The 27,494-nt window shown below is 38.7% G+C and overlaps 1 protein-coding gene across 1 annotated transcript; it reads left to right on the top strand.

The window, feature by feature from the left end:
• The first annotated feature begins 1,850 nt into the window (after positions 1 to 1,850).
• adgrl4 (adhesion G protein-coupled receptor L4) lies at positions 1,851 to 26,531 on the top strand. Its single transcript, XM_080032403.1, has 16 exons — positions 1,851 to 1,914; positions 2,329 to 2,478; positions 5,515 to 5,664; positions 6,358 to 6,507; positions 6,921 to 6,991; positions 8,477 to 8,656; positions 9,013 to 9,196; positions 9,361 to 9,474; positions 16,436 to 16,635; positions 19,608 to 19,787; positions 20,965 to 21,168; positions 21,619 to 21,839; positions 24,074 to 24,140; positions 24,310 to 24,401; positions 24,575 to 24,743; positions 25,625 to 26,531. Exons 1-16 carry the CDS (start codon positions 1,869 to 1,871, stop codon positions 25,685 to 25,687), a joined length of 2,241 nt encoding a protein of 746 aa, XP_079888529.1. The 5' UTR covers positions 1,851 to 1,868; the 3' UTR covers positions 25,688 to 26,531.
• Positions 26,532 to 27,494: the final 963 nt, after the last annotated feature.

Below are 27,494 nucleotides of genomic sequence, written 5' to 3'. Positions count from 1 at the left end.
ATTGAGGAACCATCAAGCTCCTGCGAGAGCTTTACGAATCTCTCCCTAAACGAGAGATTTCCCGATGACAAAAAAGGCGGAGGAGGAAGGGTGCAATCAGTCCAGGTTTGTTCTAGACAACATGGCTTCCTTCCTTACTATGAGGAGGGTGTCAGAGCGAGACATTCAGATGTGGTTTTCAACCGAGCACTTTCCCAGGACAGTAAAGGCAGCGCCATTCAAATGGAGTTATTCAAAGCAGGTGCCTTTCTCAGCAATAAACTGAACGCCTTGCCTAAGCAATTCAAACCGCCTCCACAGATTGCAATACAGTCAACAAAGAAACTACTGTATCTTCCAAGTGAAACTTCCCATCAATGAATGTGTTTGTATGGCGTATTGAAAATAAACTCTGTCACACCTGAATGGCTACTTCTCCTTTTGGTGGATTGTCACATTTTCTCATTTGAATTCACCTGTTTTCCTAACTGCCATTGCCAGTTTAACTTTACTGTAGAACTTTAGTGTTGATAGTATGGGTGTGGTGGATTAGCACAATTATAAATATCTGCACTTGAAATTGATCGTTTGGAGGCTTTGGAGAAAGATAAGAGTCTTAAAACAGGCATGATCCATTCTACAGTAAGCTGCTTCTCTTAACTTTTTTTTGTGTGGGTCAGTAACCCAGCCCTGCTCATTTCCCACACAAAGAATGGGGTCATTAGTCCATAGTAGCAGTTGTCAAAGCAGCAAAAATAAAATGTGCTGTTCTGCTGCTTATCTTCAAAGGCACACTCAGTATATACTATAAACTGCAACACAAAGCGTCTTAAAACTATGTTTATACAGCCGTTTCTGTATAACAACACTGTTATATTAGCCATGCTTAGATATACTTAAAGCATGTTGCATTGAATTGTGAACCATAGAAAACCGTGCAGTATTTCTTCAACATTATAAATGGCACATGGTATTGTCATTAGTTCACTGTATTACAGGAAATTTGGGTATGACCACAGTTTAGAAAAAAAAACGTTGAATCAAAGTAGACTAAACTTGAATTATTTTCATTCACTTTCCATCTCCTCTCATTTAAACAAAGTATGAATTACAAATACTGTACAATGACCTAAGACTGCAAGAAATGAGTTGTGAACTATTTAAAAACAGCTACTCTATATTAAAGAATATCTAGGTTATCATGATGTCATATGAATCATTACATTACACGGAATAGGAAGTGAAATTGAATTGCTTGTATCTCCAGCTTGTATTGGGAGGAATTACAGGTATTTAAAACACTGTCTGAATAACATTGAGATGGTCACTGGAATGTGTGTGTGTGAGTGTGTGTGTGTGTGTGTGTGTGTGTGTGTGTGTGTGTGTGTGTGTGTGTGTGTGTGTGTGTGTGTGTGTGTGTGTGTGTGTGTGTGTGTGTGTGAATTTGTGTACAGTCATTTGCGGAAGGGAGGGGGTCGTCCTTCCGTGAGGTTGGTCGGTGTTGTTTTGGCCCTTTGTTTACATAGTCTACTGTACGTGTTCGGGGGAGAACAATGGCATAGAGGCTCTCATTATAGAAACATGAGTCACAGTACTGTTGACGGCGCAACAGAAAAGTGACTGAATGCTGCTGAAACACCATTTATATTAGATGTATAGAGGAACCAAAATGAAAAAAAGTGTGTTGGGTGAGGTGTATGTGGGTGTGTGTGTGTCTTGGATAGGTTGGTGAAGGGCCCAGTGCTGCATGTTTTTGAAAGCAGATTAAAGATCAAGACAGGAAGGGCCCGGTTTAGGGAAACAGGAAAACTGATGCAAGGAAATGGTCTACGTCACCAGCCAGCCCACCACAGTCGCTGCTAAAAGTGAAATCGAGACTCAGAGCAAGTATGGAGTCTTTGCTCAAGTCCCCAATGAAACTTGTAGTTTTGACAGGTACGTGAGCTTTTCTATCCTCTAGCATGGCAGGTGTCTTAGAGGGAGTCAGTACTACTTGTATCTGAATCTATGTGTTCTCTGTGTTAACAAAAGATGGTTTTGAGCTATTTCATTGGGCTGCAGTTGAGCTCTATATGACATTTAAAACTAATATTTCTTGATTACGATTAAGGTATGATTCTTTTACTCATTCACAAATGAAGTACTGTGTTCTTAACATAAGCTTTTCTAAACATGTGTGTGCCATAATTCAGTGGATTCGTTCAGTGGATCCTGTGTGGGTAAACAGCCAGAGATAAAGATGCAATTTTTTACAGTAACCCGGGATGCTGGAAAAAAAAGCATTACATAATTGTTTAGAAATAACATTTATGGTGTAAGTTGAATTTACATACGCTTGTGTCTACACAGCATGGCTCTCCACCCTAATGGACCCGAGCAGCCTCTCTGACATTTGTGACTCTTGTCACCATCTTGCAACATGCAAAGCCCTGAATGGATCAAACGACGCCTGCTTCTGCAACCATGGATATACTGGAGACGGAACCACGTTTTGCAATGGTGAATATAAAAACGTACAAAGCCACGCATACATTACTGAGTATTTACACGATGATAGAGCACTGCGCGCCTGGTGCGTATCTGTCATGGAAGCCTCGACTATTTTAGGAAGCCTTAGTTGCCGGTGACTTGCTCATCACTGGCAGACAGGCAAAACATTTGTACACATGTGGGTTAATTCAACATTTGCAGAGCGCGGTGGTTGACTGTGCAGTGCAAAATATGTCGGATGTAAAATATCTCAGGCACCATAGAGGTGTTAAGGCTTTATAAGATGCCTGCTTACAACAAGCGATTACATTTTCAAAAAGGGGATACAAATAAAAGCAAATCAATCTGTGGTCATTCGATCCATAACCACGTTATGCAAAGTATTACTCATCTGTAAATGTTCTATTACTTTTTTTGTTTAATTTAATTTTTTTTTTTTTGACATTGAGCCTAATAATTAAGACAGCATTTGATTTAACTTGAAGGCAGCATGGGGATGAGTATAAGTAAGCTCTTTGTAAGTCATGTAGACAACTTTCTCCCCACTGTATTATCCTTGAGACACAGTTTGTATTTGTTGCACTGGGATGGCACTTTCTCTATCGCCTGCCAACTAGCTGGCAGCTCGCCTCAGTGAGAGTTAATTACAGAGAAAACACTGCAACATGAAAAAATATCTCCACGGCAGCTTTATTAGCACACTTTTTAGTGGCCATTGTTACTCCTGTTATGTTTTCGGAGCTGTTTAGAATTCCTGGAACCCCTTTAGTTTCCTGACCAAACCTGATCACAATCACAGCACAGCGTTGCTAGCTTCAAGGGCCAACAGTGAATCAAAATGTAAGTGCTACAAACGCTGCTGCAGCCAATGAGTCTAAAACAAAAAAAATCTAAGGCGCACAGACGCTCAAGGTTAATGGAGTCCACTGTAGTAGCAAATGCAAAAATAATTATGGTCATTTGGTATAATGGCGGTTGATTTAACGCAAAAAAAATCCTGAAATAAAGTGATTATTAGTCAAATGTCACAGATTGTGGCAGGAAATTAGCTCATGCCGAATTACACTTTGTGTGTGTAAGGCTAACTTTTCAAACGTCATTGAAAGGATTTTTTTCAATTGAAACTAAGCAGAATGTTTTCAACATTGGTAAGCCAGTCAATTCAGTGTTTTCAGTACTTTCAACATCAAAGTGACAAAAGCACTTACACACAGTATCTCCTGTGTCCTTTAGATTGAACCCCGGCATCAAAGTGTATCTTTAAATATGCGGGTGCAATTTGTGTACAACAATGACGGTTCAAAGGTCTGTGTGAGTTATGCACGTATTTCCCCTTTGGATAATTCACCTCCCTCATCAGAACAGAGGATTTCCCTTCCCGGACAGCATGTGTGCAAAAGGTACACAGGAGGGGAAGAGCACAGTGTCCACATCATACCATTACCTAGACCAGTGAAAACAACAGTGGAAAGTCTTACCAGGTCATTTCCAGTAAAGTGGGAGACCAGAGACGGAAGATGCGGCAGCATTTTTTTCCTCGTATAATGTGTAGAGCCCACACAGCAGCATCCGGTGCATCTGGTGCTTTCCAAAACCTGGGCAACAAAGTGCAAAATATTTAAAGTAATGTGAGTTTCTCCAAACCAAACACAGGCTAAACAAAAGCTCAGCAATCACTAAATGTGAAGAGTTTCGGCCGGAGTCAGCCGAGGCTTTAATCAAGACCAAACTTAGCGGTGCCTGAGACAAGACCACAACTGAACTGCCATCAAGTTCAAAATCAACACCGGCACCCAGGGTCAGGAGTATCAAATGTATGCGTTTCTTAAACAGTAATCTGATTGTGGAAGACAGTTCAAGTCAATATTTGTGTCAACCATGTACTCAGATGCAGAAAGGCCTGTTTTACAGAGATTGAAACAGAAAATATGCTACTAAGAGGATCATGTGGGGGTTAGTTTTTCTGGAACATAATGCAATGATTAATATAGTGGCTCCACTTGTTAGTAGACAAATAATCCCACCAAATCATCACTTTGGATGTACTAGCTCTGCTCTGTTCTAAATTAAACATCGAGGATATGCATAATGTAATATTCAGGAGTCAAACAGAAAAACTACAGACCCACAAGACTTTAAGCTTTTTGAGATAGAAAAAGAAACACTTTCAGGAGAGTGGCTTGCATGCAGTCTCTCCGAGTATATTGAAAGGCCTTATGGGACCTGTAGGACACAAGCAGAAAGTGGACCAAGCCATGGAAGACCTAACTAAAGGAAAAAAGGCAACTATTACAGTAGTTTTACAATACATTTAAAAATATATATTTTTAACAGTTTATTGCCATTGTCTAAGGGATTGATAAACAAATTGCATAATTAGTTAATTAGTGTAGCTTTTGCGGCCTGACACGGCTGGGAGCTAGCCTTTTATATACTATCTATGGGGCTAGCTAGCGGAATGAGGAAGGCACCTAGTGGCTGGCATTTAGGTGGAGAACCGGGCTTAATTGTCCTGTTGTACAGGCTAACCCCGGGGTTGGAGGAGTGCCCAAAAAAATAAGGTAATAAGCGAACACTGGCTAACTGTGAATTGTAGCGGCGTGTCGTTACCATAGGTCGTTACCTTTGATAATATGGTCATAGTCTTCAAAGGCTTTTTCCGAAATGCCTCCTTCTTCGCTCAACTTCCCACCTGTCCCCGCCCCATATTCCAAACTGGCCTATCAGGCTGATTTATGGCCAAGTTTCCCCCCACAAACTCCCCATCAATTCCCCCATAGTACTGCTGGGTAGCTATAATTATTATTACAAATACTTTTTGACATGATTTTTTAAAATGTCGTAGCACAAATGTAGTCCAAGTCATCTTGAGCTGCTATCCTGTTGTTTCTGGTCAAGAGTCTGCTGGTCAGTCGGCTTATTTAACGCCTGGGCAGACAGGTGACACATGAAAGTAGCCAGTTAAATCTGCAAAACTTTTTGCGTTAATTTTTTTCTCTAGCACCTAACCCACTATACTTTCTCTCCTCGTCTTTCCCACTGCAGATGACAATGAGTGCCAGAATGTGACCAATATCTGCGGGGACAGGGGGAACTGCACCAACACAGTTGGCAGCTACTACTGTACGTGCGTCTCTGGATACACATCGACAGGAAAGACGATGTTCCAGCCCAACGATGGCACAGACTGTGTCGGTAATGTCTGAATCACTCGCTCAATGTAGAAAATGTACCAACATGTTTATGGTCGCATGTTTTAACGACCATTGACACATTATAAACTGCACTGAAGAAGGACCTATAACATGCGAGACATCTTGTGTGAGTGTGAAAACATTCACCACGCGGCTGTGAGGGTGGCAGGCCTGTGCGCGAGCTGTTTTCTCTTCCATTGTGCTACGGAGGATACACACGACACGTTGGTGGTGATTCTCTTTTTATTTCACCCGGCCTTTCATTTTCTTCCCATCTGCTATTCCGAGTTAACCACCTGAGATAGTTCGCTCCATTTGCTATAGTAGAAGAGCAGCACCTTTAACCCCCGCCCTCGCGTTGAACAGAGGCCTATTCCTGGGTGGCGTGCGCAATTTGCTGCAGCGCACGAGCTTATGTATCTGATAGTGGATTATGAATATTAATGTTTAACATAGCATGCAAGAATTGCTCTCCCCCCCCCCCCACCACACACACACACACAAAATCAATTATGAATGTAATGAGAAGGACTGCTCACCTCACAATATCACTCTTTTGTCTGTAGATAAATTAACTCCACAGCACCTTTTTTTACTCATTTGACGTCGAAATAGGCCTACATTGTTCGTTTCACCTGAATCCCTTTGTGTCTATCTTCAACTGGAGCTGAACTCTCCCATTTGCATCTTTCAGATATTGACGAGTGCGATTCAGGACAGGTCTGTGGAGCTAACTCACACTGCCATAATACGAATGGATCGTTCTATTGCACCTGTCAACGTGATTACATCCCAACTTCAGGCGCTAAGCACTTTCATCCAGAGAGAGGTGTAAGATGTAAAGGTCGGTATTAGGGTGGAAGAGAGCCCATCCACACATACACTCACACACACACACACACACACACACACACACACACACACACACACACACACACACACACACACAAAACCATACATGCTTGAATCAAGGTGATCACACATAGGCCACTTTCTAATTTTTTTTTTCTTTTCTTTTGGACATCCACACAACACAGACTTTAAACCTTTTGGGGGGAGGATCTATTATGTAATGCATCAAGAAGAGGGTGTAATCTTAAATTGTTCGGATGTTTTAATGTTGATCACAAGGAGAGCAGGGGCCTGAGCAGAATATGCAATTCAGAATTCAATGTAACAAGTTTTTTTTTGTATCCTGTTGAAAAAAAATACAAAAAATAATACAAGGCAATCAAAGAGTTTCTTGTTTTCCACCAGAGCATCCCCAAAAACATTGCCACGACAACGCCGGGTGCATCACACAGACTGTCAACAAAACACTTGAATATGTAAGTACCTCTCCTCAGCATTTCAACCAGAGCAGAAGGTTAAAAAAAAGGATATGAGATATGATGACACTGCCCTCTGTTGGAATGAGACAAATGTGGGAAGAAACAGGCTGTAACTACAGTTACAAGGACACACAAAGCGCCAGCCACTTTTATTATCCAAACTGCCACTTACTCTTACCTGCAGTTCTGGACCTTCAGTTGAGCCAGAGGGGGAGAGTTACAGCAGCAGAGGTTTAGAAGTTTGACCGACATGTCAATGAGCAAAGAAAGTAAACTTTGACTCACAGACCACCGGAAGGCAATTGCATTACATATGATTATTTTTAGATACAGTCCGTAGCTGCTTTGTCAATGTGTGTCGGTGTGTATTTCAGGACTGTTTTTTTTTTCTTTTCTCGTCTACAGCAATAGACTAGAGTACTGTGTGTCAAAGGATCATGCATCCTGTATGATGTGTATTTGATGTATTTGCATTGAATATTGTTTATGTATTGTTGTTTTTCCTTTGAATTTGTTTGAACTCGATGCAATTGTAAATGAGGGTCACCCCTCAATTGGTCTCTCGAGGATAAATAAAAGTTAAATAAATAAATATTCTCAACGATTGTACTGTTGGTGACTGGACAAGGAAGGAGTCTGATCAGATGAACATTTATACAGACAATTGACTTAAATCGAATAGTAAGCTCTCTTCATAGATGTTCAGAAAATGCATAGAAATTGATTTAAAAAAAAGATACTAACATTTGAGATTGCATTCCCAGTTAAAGATGTAGTCAGCAATGCTGGAGAACGCTTGTTGGTAAAATCACTTTATACCTGTCCGTTCTCTGTGTGTGTGCTGAAATAAATCCAGTGTTAATACACATCATAGTTTCTGTAAACTGGTATGTAATCAAAGGGGGCCCACCATAGCTAGCAACATGCCTGTTTACAGAGCCTAGGCTGTGTATTAGCACTGGATTTATTGTCAGTATGCAAACAGTACGTACAGGTAGCGGATGGTGACGAGATGTTCATTGTTCACTTATTTGGACAATGTGATTTTGCCAACAAGCATTCTCCAGAATTGCTGACTCCATCTTTATGTATAGGATGCCAAAAACAATATTTCATTATTTTATTCAACAAAAAAACAAAACCTCCAACAACACAACACTCTCAATAGCAACCATACAAATAATAATAAATCACGCATCACCTTTGTCTCGTGGTTGACTAAGTCTGGTCTGGGAATGAACAAACAGCCCCCCCTTGTGGGGGACTTTACAACTGGCTAAATATTAATGTTAACATTATTGAGTGTGCGAGTGCGCCACATACGGTACCAGTTTCATCACAAAATTCTAAAGTATATCAATATTGTATCATGGATTGGATGTAATAGGAGAGCAGTGTAGACATGTGTTACCGTTAAATACTCTCAAAATCCAAATGCTTGAAAACCAATAATAAGCCTTTTTTCCACCCCGCCCGTCCTAGATGAGCAACCTCACAGAGCCCCAGAGTATGCTGGAGGAAATTGCCACGCAGACGTCCGGCGACCTCACCTCAGTGGAAGTGATGGCATATGTTGAGGCCCTGTGTCGATCCGCATCCACTCTGGCTGCCCGTGAAAGGGATTTGGCTGTCAAACCATCTGTCATCAACTCAACTCTCACAGTAATCTTTGTTTAGCATTTTCCAGTCTTGTTTCTCATTCAACATTTTGGACGTCTGCCTGAAAAGCAGTCCTGCTTTGAAGTGGTTTTGGGTTTTAAAAAAGGGCAAAAGGCTTTTCATTCAGTCCAGGTCCTTCTTATCATGTGGTGTGCAGTTTTGTGAAAGACGATTGAGAGATAACAGATTACTTCTGTATTGAAGCTGTGTGAGCTGATGTTATTTTCTGCCCAATACATAATCTCTAGATTTTTATTTTTTATTTTTTAAATGAATCACGTTGCAGTACAGTGCATATGTTATACCGGCTGTACTATTATGAACAAATTCACATTGAAACACTTTATATATCCTAACAGAAATTGGTGAAAGCAGTGAACAACTTGGTGGAGAAGGATGAACTGGTGGCTTGGAGCAGAATGAAAGAGGAGCAGCGGGACCACACCATCACCAAGCTGTTGCACACTGTCGAGGAAAGCGCTCTGACACTGGCCACCGGCTACAGAATTCCAACCGAGCTCGAAATCAAAGCCACCGAAATGGGTGAGAGAATTATTATAAGACAGATCGCTCTTACAGACACTTAAATTATATTAAATTGTCCTGCCATTTATTCCCCGCTGTGCGCAGGAAAGTGAAGTTTTGGATAATTGTCATTCTTCTTACATTTAATTGTTTTTATTGTTTTTTTTTCTCCTCAACCACAGAATTGAAACTCTTCACTTTCGATGCTCGACACACGAAAGCAAAGCTGTCTACCACCATGGCAGGAGATCACATCACTTTAACCCCAAAACTCAGAACAGAGGAAGGCAGAAATGGTAAAGTCGTCCAGTTAATTTTTTTAAAGGTTAAAAAAAAAATAATAATAATAATAATAATAACTTTTTTCGAAGTTGTAACCATCTGCGTGCTCGGGTGTACAGGAAATACTGCTTTTTGCCATTTGTTGCCGTATGCCATACATTTGTTGTACCCCAATGTAAGCATTGACAGTCAGCATATTTTATTTCTTGTTTTGCTCTAAATATGAAGATATGATGCTGTAAAGTACTGCTGATGGTTTTGAGGTGTAAAAAATATGGTAAAATATAATTGTATCAAGTCAAACAAGCAAGTTTATACAGTCATATGAAAAAGTTTGGGAACCCCTCTCAGCCGGCATTATAATTGACTCTGCTTTCACAAAAAAAAAGATAAAAGTGGTATGTCTTTAATTTACCAGGAACAGCTAAGTACTGGGATGTTTTCCAAACAAAGATTTTTTGAAAAGCAGTATTTGGTTGTATGAAATAAAATAAAATGTGAAAAACTGGCTGTGCAAAAATATGGGTACCCTTGTGGTTTTGTTGATTTTAATGCCTGTAACAGCATGTAAAACTGATGACTTTAAACACAAAGTTGGTTGGATTATGTTGTTGAGCCTTGAACCTCATAGAATTGTCTGTTTAATCATGACAAAATTTATTTTATGTGCCTAAATGCAAGTTGCACTTCTCTTTGACTCTCTGCTGAAGTGAGACAGAATGGGATCATCAAAACAGCTCCCAAAAGATCTGAAAAACAAAGATTGTTCACTGTCATGGTTTAGGGGAAGGCTACAAGAAGCTTTCCCAAAGGTTTCAATTGTCAATTTCGACTGTAGGGAACGTTGTCAGGAAATGGAAGGACACAGGCAGTGGCAGTTAAACCCAGGCATGGCAGACCAAGAAAAAAACAGGAGCGGCATAGGTGGAGGATTGTGAGAATGGTTGCACACAACCCACAGATCACCTCCAAAGGCCTGCAAGAACATCTGGCTGCAGATTGTGCATCTGTACATCGTTCAACAATTCAGCGCAATTTGCACCAAAACATCTGCTTTTTATAAAGACCAAATAACTTAATTTTTGTCTCATCAGTCCAAAGCATTTTCTTCCAATATGAAGCTGGCTTGTCTAAATGAGCTTTTGCATCCTCCATGCAACTGTATCTGTGGCGTGGGCGCAGAAAGGGCTTCCTTCTCATCACCCGGCCATACAGATGTTTTGGTGCAAATTGCACTGAATTGTAGAACCATGTACAGATACACAATCTGCAGCCAGATGTTCTTGCACGTCTTTGGAGGTGATCTTTGGGTTGTGTGCAACCATTCTCACAATCCGCCGCATATGCCGCTCTTGTACTTTTCTTGGTCTGCTAGACCTGGGTTTAACTGCAACTGTGCCTGTGTCCTTCCATTCCCTGACAACGTTCCTTACAGTAGAAATTGACAATTGAAACCTTTGGGAAAGCTTCTTGTAGCCTTCCCCTAAACCATGACAATGAATAATCTTTGTTTTTAAGATCTTTTGGGAGCTGTTTTGATGATCCCATTCTGTCTCACTTCAGCAGAGAGTCAAAGAGAAGTGCAACTTGCATTTAGGCACCTAAAATAAATTTTGTCATGAATAAACAGACAATTCTATGAGGTTCAAGGCTTAACAACATAATCCAACCAACTTTGTGTTTAAAATCATCAGTTTTACATGCTGTTACAGGCATTAAAATCAACAAAACCACAAGGGTACCCATATTTTTGCACAGCCAGTTTTTCACATTTTATTTTATTTCATACAACCAAATACTGCTTTTCAAAAAATCTTTGTTTGGAAAACATCCCAGTACTTAGCTGTTCCTGGTAAATTAAAGACATACCACTTTTATCTTTTTTTTGTGAAAGCAGAGTCAATTATAATGCCGGCTGAGAGGGGTTCCCAAACTTTTTCATATGATTGTATATAAATTGAATCCAACATTAATTCAGGTCTAGACACCGTTTTAAATGCAGAAACAGATGAAACTATTACAGTTTTTTACAATTGCTAAACCACAGTGGGCACAACTGGAGCGACATGTGCAAAACTCTAACAACAGTATGCAGAGCAGCGGTTCATTCGGACCAAACTGTAGCTCGTTTTTCATTGCTTAAACACAATTTTCAAAACTCTACACTTAACCACAGCCTGCACAACACTGTGGATTTCCAGCACTTTTTTCAAATGCTAACACTGCTGCCACAACTGTAAACCACACATTCAAAACAGAATGAATGCCTAGTGCATTTCAAACACTTCAGATTGCAATTTCAACTGAAACACTATAAGATGTCTTGTTTTAGACTTGTTAGTGAACATACTGTATATACAGTATAAAGCAGGGCTATTCAATTAGTTTTGAATGGGGGCCGGTTGGTGGAAATGATCCAAAATGAGGGGCCAGAAAAAAATGCCTAAAATTGATGAGCATCACATCAATAGCTACATATACTGTAAAACACTACAACGACATAGGAGTGAATATATTGTCTTTATTTTATCAAATAGAGATCACCAGCTTATCAAAAAAAATCCCTATTTGATTAACATAGGCTGCCTGTTGTTTAAGTGTTTAACAATCTTATCAGTTCAGGAAAACAACAGCTTATCAAAATACATAGAAATAAATGTACTTTAAGTGCAATAGCTTATCAAAATACATGTAGGCCTAGGTTTACTAAGAGTGCAACAGCTTATCAAAAAACATAGAAATAAATGTAGGCTACTCTAAGTGCAACACCTTACAGTGTTTCCTCCCAAAAATGTGTTTGTCAAGGGGTCACTGTCCAGGGTCATGGGAGGCGCGGCGCGGCGAAAACTTTGGCTGTATTTTGCTCAAAGATGCCAATGCACAGTACAGAAATAAACAACTGCTTATTTGAATACAAAAAAACTACAGATACTGACTTTACAGTTGTGCAATTGTGTTTGCTATGTGAAGGTACACATTTTGTGCAAACATGCAGACAGTACAAAGCAAAGTTCTACTGGTACAATATTATGCAGACACACTAAATACAAATAATGGACCATACACTTACACTGCGGTACAATCGCGCACGCAAAGCTGCATACACAGAGCAGCTGATAGAGAAACGCTTGGAGACACATGTGCACATTGTTTTACTGCAGATATCGGCCTTTCGCGCAGTTATGACCATGCAAAAGCACACATCGCGCATGCTAGTACATTCATTGTGCACCCAAAAAAAAAAAAAAAAAAACATTTTTGGTTGGTAGTCAAGGCGGGGGCCAGTAAATATTCCGTCCGGCCCGCGGGCCGCCTATTGAATAGCCCTGGTATAAAATAAACAATTTCATGTGAAAGAATTTCACCCTTTCATCAAAGAAAATATTCCGTAATTTGTGTGAAATAACTCAAATTATTCAAACTGTAAAGAGTAAAAGTTTGTAATTTGTGTATTGGGGTTTGATGCTAGTGTTTGTACTCTGAGCATGTTCTGAGTGACAGTGTGTGTTATCTCAATGAGGCTGGTTTATAGCGTTTGCTGCACTGAACCTGTTTTGCAGGTGAAGTGAACTGTTCAGCTCCAGTGACTGTAGGTAGTGCAGACTGTAGTTAGAGTTTTGCACATTGAGCTACAGTTGTGCCCACTGTGGTTTAGCGATCAAAAAAAAACTGTAAGGAAAGGAAAGTGTATTTACAGTGTATAGCACAATTCAGGCATATGGCAATTCAAAGTGTTTTACAGGGGCATAGAATACATCAAGATTAGACACTAGGAATTGCAATTACAGTTTGTCTCAGTTGCTTTGGTGCTTTTCTCACATCACTATTAACATTTGCACAGCAGTTAGTGCATTTCTCAAAACAATTAGTGCAAACTGCAAAACCTAGTGGATAACATGCAAAAGTACGTCACTTGGTCAAAATGGATAGTCTATTCCTCAAAAGCAAGTATTCATGTCAATGAAACTGCCAGTGTCATCAAAATGAGAAGTCTTGATACCATCGTTTATGAACAAGATAGTCAATTGGCTTTGTCATGTTTTCATTATGACAGTTTATTCTCTCAGTGTTTTCCAATGCAAAAAAAAGGTCAGAACCCGGTGACGCTACCTGCAAATGCTCAAGACAGCACTATACACTACTTGTACAGCCATTTGAAAACTACAGTAAAGTTACACATTGCTGTAGTTAGGGGAGTAAGTGAGTACAAGACACTGGATACGTATGTTTCACATTTTTACTGTATATGCTCTTTGCAATTCTACAGCATTGTGCAAAAGAAAAATACACTTCAGTCACTTATTTAGAACAAACATAAAAAAACACCCTTTTGGTAGAGCTGTGAACAATATAACAGGACATATTGTAACTGAACATATATAGGTAAATCATTCGGGCACATCCAGACGTTCCTGTCTGTCTGGCCACATATTTTCATCTACATCACAACGGATATTACAGTTTTTCTCAGTCGCTTTGGTGCTTTTCTCACATCACTATTAACATTTGCACAGCAGTTAGTGCATTTCTCAAAACAATTAGTGCAAACTGCAAAACCTAGTGGATAACCTGTAAAAGTACGTCACTTGCTCAAAATGGATAGTCTATTCCTCAAAAGCAAGTATTCATGTCAATGAAACTGCCAGAGTCATCAAAATAAGAAGTCTTGACACCATCGTCTATGAACAAGATAGTCAAATGGCTTTGTCATGTTTTCATTATGACAGTTTATTCTCTCAGTGTTTTCCAATGCAAAAAAAAGGTCAGAACTCGGTGACACTACCTGAAAATGCTGAAGACAGCACTATACACTACTTGTACAGCCATTTGAAAACTACAGTAAAGTTACACATTGCTGTAGTTAGGGGAGTAAGTGAGTACAAGACACTGAATACGTATGTTTCACATTTTTACTCTATTTGCTCTTTGCAATTCTACAGCATTGTGCAAAAGAAAAATACACTTCAGTCACTTATTTAGAACAAACATAAAAAAAACACCCTTTTGGTAGAGCTGTGCACAAATGTGAACAATATAACAGGACATATTGTAACTGAACATATATAGGTAAATCATTCTGGCACATCCAGACATTCCTGTCTGTCTGGCCACATATTTTCATCTACATCACAACGGATATTATCCCTTGCAATGCAGCGAGGAAAGTATCTATGATAAAGAAAAGGTATAAAATTTGCTTGACAGAATTTGATAACTAGTTCAACAATTTTGTTTGTAATGACTCAAGCAATGAAATTAAGACTATTAGTTTTATTGGGAACGACTATTCAGCATCCATAAGTATAGTTAATTTTGACTGACATGACATAAGCAAATGACAAGGTTATAAAACAGCAGATAATTGTATGAAAGCAACTGATACATGTCCAAAAGCATTTGCAATTTGTTCAGAGGAAGGAGAAATTGCTACTATGATGTGCTCAAATGACTAAATGTTGCGGAGGTTGAACTAATAGTTCTGAGAATTTTCATTCTGATCTGAGAAAAGCACCAAAGCAACTGAGAACAACTGTAAGAGATAGCAGAAACCAAGAAAAATACATCAAGATTAGACATTAGAAATTGCATTTAGGAGATTACCTAGGGGGCAAAACCCCTTTTTTTTTGAAAAACAGACATGGAGCGTTGTAAAAGGTTGTTCACCAGAAATGATATCCAGGACCTTCCAGGAACTAGCTGCTGGAAAGCTACAGCGGGCCGATAGAGCAAATCAGAACCACTGTTTTAGCGAATGGGGGTGGGCTAATAGGGAATTTCTTTAATTTATAGATATGATGACACTTTGCAAGTTGATTACTGACATTAAAACAACAACTTTTTGTATTACAGTATTTTCCAAAAAGTTTGAATAAATATGAAAAATCATCAATATCTTACTAATGATGCGTACATTTGCATATCTGCAAAGCCCCAAAATCTAGATGTTGGACAAAAGCAGAGTCAATTTGTTTTTAAATTTTGAAAACAAAACAAGTGTCCAACTGCCTGAAGCTTTTCCTAATCACAGTTCAAATTTGATCAATAACCCATAGAAAATGAATTTTTTAAACAGTTTTTTCCAAGGGAATGTCTAGCCATTTCATAAAATACCAGCTGGAGACTCCAAAAGGACACTTTTGGTCCATGGTACATGAAATGTAACTGTGTAAAAAATTTGAACTGTGATTAGTTATTGATCAAATTTTAACTGTGATTAGGAAAGGCTTCAGTTGGACACTTACACTTTGTTTTCTTCCAACATCTAGTTTTTGGGGCTTTGCAGATATGCAAATTTACGCATCATTAGTAAGATATTGATGATTTTTCATATTTATTTAAACATTTTGGAAAATACTGTAATACAAAAAGTTTTTGTTTTAATGTCAGTAATCAACTGGCAACGTTTCATAATGATATCTATAAATTCAAAAAATTCCCCATTAGCCCATACCCATTCACCCCCATTCACTTAAACGGTGGTTCTGATTTGCTATGTCGGCCCGCTGTAGCTTTCTAGCAACTTGTTGACAAGGTTGTCCACCCAGGTTGTGATCGTGGAAGGTCCTAGATGTCATTTTTGGTGAACAACCTTTTACAATGCTACATGTCCATAAAATCACTTTGCCCCCTGGGTAGATAGTAAAAACAAAGAACAAATACGGGCTATCAAATTGCCAGAAACATTGTATTTATCTTGCACTGATCACAGTTTAAAAAGAAATGCAAGGTGTTGAATGCTTGTATTGGACATTTAAGGTTACTGTCAGTATAGTAGATTTGTGAAATATATAAACAGTGAACCTGGTCAGCTCTGCTCACTGATACATTTAAAAAATGTCCAAAGCAGCTTTCTGCTCTGCAAGACTGGCTTCACCTGGCCCGCAAAGTTGGCTTGGAAAATAAATGACAGGATAGATTAGACTACCTCCCTGTCTTTGTTAAAACTTTTTTTTTTTTTTTTTTTTCGTCCATCAGGAAGTGTGTTGGTGGTGTTTTTGAGGTATGACAGCATCAGCGGCATCTTGAAGCCCAGCAGCGACCCGGGTGTCACCGACTACTCGCGCTTTGCAGGGACCGGGGAAATCACTGTCAACTCCCAAGTCGTGGCAGCAGCCGTCAAACCTGCTGACGTCTACCAACTTGACCACGTCGCCTTCACACTGAGGCACAACGAGGTACTATACAGACCACACAAAGTGCTGAGGCTATTAATGTATACGTTCCAAATGTATGCTGCTGGTGCAGACTATTTTGTGTTTCCGTGCAAAAGGCCAGTTAGTCAGTTTTTTAAGCGCTTTGTGTAAAGTTTGATCACATTTTAAGACTTCTCAGTTAAGGGGGAACTGAACTGAAAAAGTTAAGGTGACTAGATGATAGAGTCAGCGCGGGTAAGGGAGTGAAGGAAATAACCCTAAAAGTTAATGGACTGGTATGTTCTTTTAAGATAATTAAAATGCACAAGAAAGGGAAATCATTATTTTTGTTAGACCCTCGAGGCTTCAGCCTAATAAAGGAGGTGTTGATTTATGTCAAGCAGTGAAAAGTGTGTGTAAATTGCTTTTAAAGAGCAACCATCAATAATTTTGGTTCTGTTTTCATGCACGCACTTGTCATATTGGCAAAGTCATCTTTTAACTGTTGTTGTTTTTTTTTCTTGCGTGCACATGTTCAGTATTACTTTGAAAGAATTAAATTGAAATTGCCTTAAGTAATCACTAATGTTTAACGTGATGACCTTTGCTGATGCTTCAATGTGTTTTTTGGGGAGGGGGGGGGGATTTTGTTCATATTCATACTGCTGTATATTTTTAAGATCCCAATGAGATTATGCCCAACTAAAAACCCAGACAGTAAGCTGCTTCTCCCTTGGCAGTTTTTTAGCAGCACAGGGCTGCACTTTATGTCTCAGTGCCATTCATTTCGAACCAAAGTCAGACTTAAAGAATTTTTTTTGGCATTTTAGTTTTGGTGACCCATAAGTATGTGAGATGAATATTACAGTTTTTTTCGATCGCTAAACCACAGTGGGCACAACTGGAACGACAAGTGCAAAACTCTAACTACACTATGCACATCAGCGGTTCATGTGGACCAAACTCTAGATCGTTTTTCATTGCTTAAACACCATTTTCAAAACTTTACACACTTATCTCATGGCTTAACCACAGCCTGCACAACACTGTGGATTTCTAGCACTTTGTTCAAATGCTAACAGACTGCTGTCACAACTGTAGACCACACATTCAAAACAGAATGGATATCAGCCTAGTGCATTTCAAACACTGCTGATTGCAATTTCAACTGAAACACTAAGAAGGAAGGTGTCTTGTTTTAGACTTGTTAGTGAACATACTGTATATACAGTATAGGGAAAGCTCAAAAATAGGAAGACTGGTTGTTGGAGGGAGAAGAGAAGCAGTGAGACTGGATGTGTGGAGGAAGACCTAGAAGACATTGAGCTGTAATTTCTGATGAAATACAGTAAGGGCTACACTGATAGACCCTGTTGTGAATCATGGTCTCTCATTGAGAGAGGCAGGGTTGAGGGTGCAACGCAATCTGCAAAGATCTAAAGTTGCACCTGTATTACGAATTTTCAAGCATACAAAAATGTAAGAGATGTACCCTTACAGTAAATGACAACATAACAGGAATTAATTTCTGTATTAAAATTATAGAATATTTACACAGATAAATACTACATTTGGAAACGTTATCAATAAAATATAAAATGAAAAGATGTATCTATTGAAGCAAATTTTCATTTATTTTTGTTTACCTAAACCTAACTGGTATGTTATAAATAGGGCTGTCAAATTAACGCGTTAATTTCGATTAATTAATCACAGAAAAATTAACGCGATTAAAAAAATTAACACAGATTAATCGCACTTCTATAATGCCCTTTGACCCGGTGCAAAAGTGGTGCGGAGCTGCACCTGTAGCTCGCCGGGCTGGGCGTGTGGGTTAAAGGGAGAAAGGTAAAGAGAGAAGCAGGGGAAAGGGGCCGACTCGAGGGCTCTATGGACGGTTTATGGGATGCATAAAGGTAGGAAGACATCTTACTTAATTCTCCGCAGTGTCCGTGCATTATTGATTTAGTGGGTGCAACAATGTAGGCTAGGTTCAAAACAGAGTAGGCCTATCTCTCAATCTTCCTCCAATTTTGTTTGCTAGCTGTCTAGCACCCGCCCCGTGTGTGTGTGTGTGTGTGTGTGTGTGTGTGTGTGTGTGTGTGTGTCAATATTTTTGCCTATGAGTAGGCTACGAAATGGTGGCAGTGCAGCGCTGTCTGTTGTGGGAGATGGAAAGTCGTAATTTTGTCTGCTTGTTTTTTTGAGAAAATTTGGCGCTAGTTCATGTATAAAGCTGGCTGAGGGGAGGAGACAGAAGTTACGAGAGACGGAGAGCGAGCGCGCGAGAGAGAGAGACAGAGAAACAAACTGTAGTAGGCTATACAGCTGTTTACAAACAGGTATAAAAGTGTCATATAAGTATGTGATTAATTTAGATTAATTAATCACAGAGCCTGTAATTAATGAGATTATTTTTTTTTAATCGCTTGACAGCCCTAGTTATAAAATAAACAATTTCATGTGAACTAATTTCACTCTTTCCTCAATGAAATGTTTACTTCATTTGTGTGAAGTGACTCAAATCATTCAAAATTGTAAAAATTAAAAGTTTGTAATTTGTGTATTGGGGTTTGATGCTTGTGTTTGTACTCTGAGCATGTTCTGAGTGACAGTGTGTGTTATCTCAATGAGGCTGGTTCATAGTGTTTGCTGCTCTGAGCCTATTTTACAGGTGAAGTGAACTGTTCAGCTCCAGTGACTGTTGGTAGAGCAGACTGTAGTTAGAGTGTTGCACATTGAGCTACAGTTGTGCCCACTGTGGGTTAGCAATCGAAAAAAAACTGTAAGAGAAGCCAATGCAAAGATCATAATACAACCTAAATCAACATTTTTAAATGTGTTCCAATGCACTCAAATATTGATAAAAGATCATTGTAAGGGCTAATTTGACCTGCGCAATCTCTCTTTAACCCCTTGGTGATTATATCGCAATAACAGCACAGTTATAAAAAACAGATAAAAAAACTCAACAGTTCACAGTGTCTCTGTGTTCCTCTGTGTTCTCCCTAAAGCCCATAGACACTAAAGCTGATGTGACCAAGTGTGCCTTCTGGGAGTACCAGCCCGACAGCCTGCAGGGCCACTGGGCCACTCACGGCTGCAAGACCGTCCATGTCACCAGCAACGCCACCACCTGCTCCTGTAATCACCTCACACACTTCGCCATCCTCATGTCCTCTGGGAGAGCCAACGTGAGTGATCACACATTAAAATAACAACCTAACCGTATTTCCTTCTTTTTTTTCTTTTTTTTGTTGCATTTTTCCACTGGGGCTGTGAATTATTTATTAAAATTATTTTAGGAAAAAGGTTGATCACGGTGAACACAATAGTTCAAATAGTTGAACCTCTTCTCTCTATTTCACAAGTCAACTTTCAAGTGACACTTTGATTATTACATTATTTATACAAGATATACAGAATATGGCACCTTAGATCTAGGAATAATTATAAGGAATAGTATAAACCCAACCTAACTAAGTAAATATTATAATGTATCAATGTTTATTTAATGTTTATGGTCATTCATGTTCAACTACTAAGTAATAAACGTTGTCAAACTATATATTTTTACCTTCTCTTCTCTTCTCTTCTCTTCTCTCTTTACCTTCCCTCCAAAATGTCAACTTCTCATTAACTAAGAAAAATTTCAGTTTTGTGACATTGTATTTTCAGATAATCCAATGGGCTTTTAAATGTTGTTAAAACTACAGTACTGCCTCAAATAGAATACATACGTAACTACTTTTTAGACTTGTGCACCTATTTTTTTGCCAATACAGGTTTTGGAGGCTCACACCAGTATTTTGTCTAGGAAAGGTGCTGATTGTATGAGGTTCCACTCTGAATCATTTTCTTGATAAACTGTGAGACAGTATTTCAAGCAAAACTGAAGCGTGATTTACCGCACATATTGACTTACAAAGAACCTCTGGGAGATATCCACCCACACCTTTTAAAGATACACTCGATTTTAAAGCACTCAGTGCGCCCCAAAATTAATTTTTTTTTTCATCTCCCAGCAATTTATGAGCATTGCTTTACCAAACTCCGGGAGTGTTTTTATAAATAAATAATACATTTACCAAAAGAAAAGAAAGAAACTAAACAAGTTTTGGTCTTTGGGATGAATCATGTAAAAATCATTCCAACATTTCATTTTTTTTTATCAAAAAAACAACTCACTGATATCTAATACAGCAGTGCCAGAACTGGCCTGGTATGCCTGCAGCCCATGGTATTGGTGTAGCCTCAGTCCATATACCCATGTTATATCAAATGATTCTAAGCCAAAAAATAAATAAAAAATTACAACCTCTGCACCAGCAAACTGTGAATGAAACACCTCCCTTTCCATTTGCCTCTCAGCTGGTGGCCCATTATAACATCCTGACCCGGATCACACAGCTGGGGATGATCATCTCCCTCATCTGTCTGTCCATGTGCATCTTCACCTTCTGGTTCTTCAGTGAGATCCAGAGCACCAGAACCACAATACACAAGAACCTGTGCTGCAGCCTCTTCATGGCCGAGTTCATCTTCCTGGTGGGGATCAACATGAACACACATAAGGTGAGCTGTGTGTGTGTGTGTGTGTGTGTGTGTGTGTGTGTGTGTGTGTGTGTGTGTGTGTGTGTGTGTGTGTGTGTGTGTGTGTGTGTGTGTGTGTGTGTGTGTGTGTGTGTGTGTGTGTGTGTGTGTGTGTGTGTGTGTGTGTGTGATTGAAACTGATTTGAGCTGTTAGAGGACAATAGATTTTTACAGCACTGATTTATTTCTCTCACTTACTCTTTAACTCTCTTGGTTGGTGTTCAGTTAAACAACAAATTCAAAATGATTTCTGTCTATGTCTACTTTGAAAATGCTAGTTTGGCAATATATCCCATCATAAATCAGAGTGCAAATTATGATGTTTTATATTCAGGAACAAAATACCTGTATTTTTGTACACATCTTGAACTTGTAAAGTCTCTCTTGCTCACTCTCACTCTCCTTCTCCTTCTTTTGTCTGTTTCTTGGCAGCTCTTCTGCTCGGTAATAGCAGGGCTGCTGCACTATTTCTTCCTGGCCGCCTTTGCTTGGATGTGTATCGAGGGCATCCATCTGTACTTAATAGTGGTTGGCGTCATCTACAACAAAGGCTTCCTGCACCGCAACTTTTACATCTTCGGCTACGGAAGCCCAGCGGTTGTGGTGACCATCTCCGCCACACTCGGCTCCAAGTATTATGGCACTGATAAAGTGTAAGTGTACAGAGGCTTTTTAAAGCTCATTCAATTTTGCAGGGTAAACAAATGACAATGATTATACAATAACTAGAAAATCCCACAGAGATTTTAAAAGTAAAGGCCCCCCGGTGTTGACCGTCAGCCCTGCATTGGCGGCTCCCCACCCGTCAAACGCTTCTACAAACCACCTCTGCGTGCTTTCCAAACTCGAGTCCCAAGTTGTGGCCAATTGAAGGTCGCAATTGTGGCAAATCTGCAGAAAAACGGCCGCTCTTGCAAATGCGTTTTTTGTTAAGGGCGGCCACGTTTTTTGAGATATCTTGCTAAAACTTTATACACGTGTATGTTGGTCCCCTAATGCTGTGTACACAATTTGGTGATGATAGGTTGGAAATCCACGAAGTAGTATTTCAGGTCATGCAAATTAGGGAAGAAAAAAAATCATGCCTGACCCCTATGTTCCAAGAGGCTTTATTGTAGAGCACCATGAGCTGTACATGTGTAAGAAATAATAAGTCAATCAGTCAGGGGGGCGAGGGACGTGGCCTGTCAAACATTGCATTTTTGAATGATGGTTTTCGCATTTGTGGCGCCCCCTATGGGTTAATCCCGACAAGCATTGAGGGACATGCTACAACATGTCTTTTGCACATATCCAGCACGTTTTATGATGATAGGACCTATGGTCAAGGAGTTATGGCCAATTTGCTGATAAGCCCCGCCCCTCCGTAAACGTTGTGTAAAATGTTTGCGTTTCTTTTTATTTTTTTGGCATTTTTCATGCTTTATTGATAGTGTTAAAAGACAGAGGTGAAATGGGACAGAGAGGGGAGTGACATGCAGAGAACGACCGCGGGCGGGAATCGAACCCGGGTCTGCTGCTGGGCCCGGCCCGGGGGGGACGCCCTACCAACTGAGCTATGGGTGCCCCTAAATGTTTGCGTTTCTAAGTGCAACGGTGTGGGAGGAGATAGAGCTAGCCCATACAATTACAGTTTTTTTCGATTGCTAACCCACAGTGGGCACAACTGTAGCTCAATGTGCAAAACTCTAACTACAGTCTGCACTACCAACAGTCACTGGAGCTGAACAGTTCACTTCACCTGCAAAATAGGCTCAGTGCAGCAAACACTATGAATTGTCCTCATTGAGATAACACACACTGTCACTCAGAATATGCTCAGAGTACAAACACTAGCATCAAACCCCAATACATAAATTACAATCTTTTAATCTTTACAGTTTGAATAATTTGAGTTATTTCACACAAATTACGTAATATTTTCTTTTATGAAAGGGTGAATTCTTTCACATGAAATTGTTTATTTTATAACATACCAGTTTTTTTAGGAAAACAAAAAGAAATGAAAATCAGAAGTTTGCTTCAATAGATACACATTTTGTATATTTTATTAAAAACATTTCCAAATGTAATATTTATCTGTGTAAATATTCTATAATTGTAATACAGAAATCTATCCTGTAATGTTGTCATATACTGTAAGGATGCAATTCTAAGCTGTTTGTTTGGAAAATTCGTATTACAGATGCAACTTTAGATTTTTGCAGATTGGGTTGCACTCTCTCAATGAGAGACCATGATTCACAACAGGGTCTATCAGTGTAGCCCCTACTGTATTTCATCAGACATTACAGCTCTATGTCTTCCTCCACACATCCACACTCTCACTGCCACTCTTCTCCCTCCAACAACCTGTCTTCATTGGTCCATTTCCAAAAAAATATATATTTTTGAGCTTTCCCTTTATACTGTATGTTCACTAACAAGTCTAAAACAATACATCTTACAGTAGTGTTTCAGTTGAAATTGCAATCTGCAGTGTTTAAAATGCACTAGGCATTCATTCTGTTTTGATTGTGTGGTTTACAGTTGTGGCAGTAGTGTGTTAGTGTTTGAAAAAAAGGGCTGGAAATCCACAGTGTTGTGCAGGCTGTGGTTAAGCCATGAGATAGGTGTGTAGAGTTTTGAAAATTGTGTTTAAGCAATGAAAAACGAGCTAGAGTTTGGCCCGAATGAACCGCTGCTTTGCATACTGTTGTTAGAGTTTTGCACATGTCGCTCCAGTTGTGCCCACTGTGGTTTAGCAATCGAAAAAAACTGTAAGATTAGGCAAGATTAGACTAAGGTAAAAATGCTTCTGCAGAAGGAGTGAGTATTATAACAGAGCGATCCTAAAAACACCACATTCAGTCAATACAAGTGTTCCCATAATATATTTGTATAACAGGTGTTGGCTGAGCACAGAAAACCACTTCATATGGAGCTTCATTGGACCTGCGTGTTTGATCATTCTGGTAAGATCAGCTGTCTCTGTAACATCCTATAACTGACTCTTAAAGTAGTATTTCAAATCATCACATCAGGGTTTTGTATTAGACAGATAACACATATAAGAGATATAAGTAAATACTAATTTACCGTGTTTGTTTGTCATATTTGTCTTAACGTCGGTCTCCACCAAAGGTTAATCTCTTGGCCTTTGGAGTAATCATCTACAAAGTGTACCGGCACACCGCTGTGAAGAAGCCTGAAATCAGCCACTACGAAAACATCAGGTAGGATCATAATGCGCTCCTGTTGAGAAGGTCAAAGGGATGGTTGGAAATCAAGCCCTAAATTCCTCTAATTTTTTTCAGGCATCGTGTGGTGCCGTAGTATCAAATTACAATTAGTTATTTGTTGATTGCGTTGACACAAACTCCGTTACTGTGGTTGTTATCGTCCTCAGGTCCTGTGCCCGTGGTGCCCTGGCTCTGCTGTTTGTATTGGGAGCCACCTGGACCTTTGGAGTGCTGCATATCCTCAATGAGACCACCCTCACCGCCTATCTGTTCACCATTACCAACGCCTTCCAGGGGATGTTCATCTTCATCTTCCTCTGCGTCCTGTCCAGAAAGGTAGAACTTCCTTATCGTTGGCCAAACTTCACTTAATTAGGTTTCCTATCTGAAGTTATAGATACAGTTTTGTATTGTATTGTATTATAAAGCATTTTATCAAATGGAGGATTTTTTTTTTTTACTAATGTTACTACTTATATTAAAGTAGCAATACAGTCATAAAAGTCCTGCACTCAACTTATGTACTTTTATCAAAAGTACACACGGATTTAGCCGAAAAACGTGCCTAACTTAGTCTTATAGTGCATATTTTAGTTATATTGTTGTCACGGTCAAGCTCGTTCTGTTGACTGTAATATCAGAGGCAGAATTTCAAAAGTTGTCGGTTAGTTAAGAAATGTATGCTATTTCACAGATGTAAATATACCTGAGAAATTGTATGATAGGAGGGGAGTAAAAAACACTATCTCCCCCACTGAAATGAAGTGGATTGAAATGTACAGTTATGAGACACTATGAGGCAAGTAAATGTTCTTCACTCCAACACTGATTATATTATATTATATTATATTATATTATATTATATTATATTATATTATATTATATTATATTATATTATATCATATCATATCATATCATATCATATCATATCATATCATATCATATCATATCATATCATATCATATCTTATTTTATTTTATTTTATTTTATTTTATTATATTATATTATATTATATTATATTATATTATATTATATTATATTATATTATATTATATTATATTATATTATATTATATTATATTATATTATATTATATTATATAATATTATATTATATTATATTATATTATATTATATTATATTATATTATATTATATTATATTATATTATATTATATTATATTATATTATATTATATTATAATTTCTTCTTCATTGCAGATCCAGGAGGAGTACTACAGGCTTTTCAAAAACGTGCCATGCTGTTTCGAATGCCTGAGATGAATCAATGCAATCGTCTAAACTTTGTACAATAATAGTTGACACTACTGCTCTGCAATATCCCGTGACTCGTGCTTTTCACTTTTTGAAATGATGTGGGAGGAATTGTTCAGGACAGATGTCTAATGAATGAGAACATGTAGCACTTGTACTTTCCAAATGTCTCGTTTTCCCTCAAAGAGACTGCCATCATCTTTGCAACATGTTTTTTTTCTTCTTTTTTTCTTCATGTGAGGGATCTTTGTGATCAATATAAGCATACAACTCTATCAATAATTTCACAAAAGACGTTCTTCTTAGAGTAACGCAGGAATCAAAATATGTGTATGTTTTCATTTTAATTTAACCAGTGTTACATTGCAAATAACCTACACAGTCTTTGCTCTTTTCTTGTTTTTGAAGTGGATTTGTAAATTATTAAAACATAAGTGGCAAACTAAAAACTATGTATTGTCCACTTTTTTTCTGTACAAAATCAAGGGTATTTTAGATGCAATTTATTCTTCACACTCCCTCACCGGAAATCCCACAATTTAGAGTACAGTGAATTTATTAAGTTTAATTTAAATTGATATAATGGTTTTGAGGACAGATTCCATTTCCTTGTACATCAAAACAGTTAGGTAGGCCAATTGCTCCATCTAGTGGAAATAATGAGTAACCAGTTCAACTGTATAAGCCCTAACACTGGCAACAAGGTCTCTGTGTTTGTAGCCTGTTGATCCATATTAGCTTTGTTGTAGCATTTGTATGTTGCCCCTAAGGTTTTGTGACCATATATGGTCTGTACATTAGTAGATTTTTTGTTTGAACCTGTATTTCTTTCCAAGTATTCCTGTCTTATTGCCGATGCAAGCTATTTCCTGTGCAGAATGGTAGGCCTAGTATATGCATAAGGTTGGAAAATAAACTAAATGTATTAAACAAAGTCGTTCCAATCTATGGTAAATGCATTTTATATATAGCCTATATATACATCCGAAATACTTAAACCAACACATCAGATGTGAGTCAATTGTGCGAAAATGACTTGCACCCGGGTTATGAGTAACACAGCTTAGACATATTGTGGTGGCATTTGAGATTCTTTTTTTTTAAATGCTGTATCAGTACTGCAAAACAAATACAATAAAAAAGTGAGTTAATACACACTTTCATAGGTGTTTAAAATGCTTGTTTCCCTCCGTGTGTGTTCTGTAACACTTAAAACAAGCCCATCCGTCAATGAAAAATGTGATGTTGGAGCCCTCCACTGGCTGATGCTGAAATTAAAATACAGAACAAGCAGCAGGCCGGCCTCGAAGTAAAAGAAGACTGATGGCTGGGATAATCCACAGCTGCGAGGACACAAGCGACTTTGCAATCCGAATATAACCCTGAAAGATGGCAGAAACAGACACTTGGGCGTATTGCTGCTCTGTGTCATCACCCTCAAACTGCACATATTTAACGGGGCTTCGTTTTAGAGGCCTAGGGCGAAGAAAGATTCAAAAAATTTGCATCAAGAGCATGTGATTCACCACACTATTTGACTTTGTTCTAAACAGGAGGAGGGTTTTTTTTCTCCATGGAACAGCATCTCTGATATTCAAGAATATTAAATATTATGAGCAATTTGCAAACCAACCGGCATCTTCTCTTCCTTCGCCTACGCCTCCTGACTGCGTCTCGCTGAGGGAATAAAAGTGGATCCTATTGGGTTTATCCCTCCATTCAGCTGTGGGGAAACTTGTTTACATCATTTTCTGTGTGATTAAAAAAAAATAGGTTTTAACTTGGATACTTGTACAAAACAAGTCATGTTTGGATT

The sequence above is a fragment of the Ammodytes marinus genome, assembly GCF_949987685.1.
Source record: "Ammodytes marinus genome assembly, chromosome: 8".
Classification (NCBI taxonomy): domain Eukaryota; kingdom Metazoa; phylum Chordata; class Actinopteri; order Uranoscopiformes; family Ammodytidae; genus Ammodytes; species Ammodytes marinus.
Note: the sequence above shows the minus strand (reverse complement) of the source record. Positions and strands in the feature narration are given on the sequence as shown.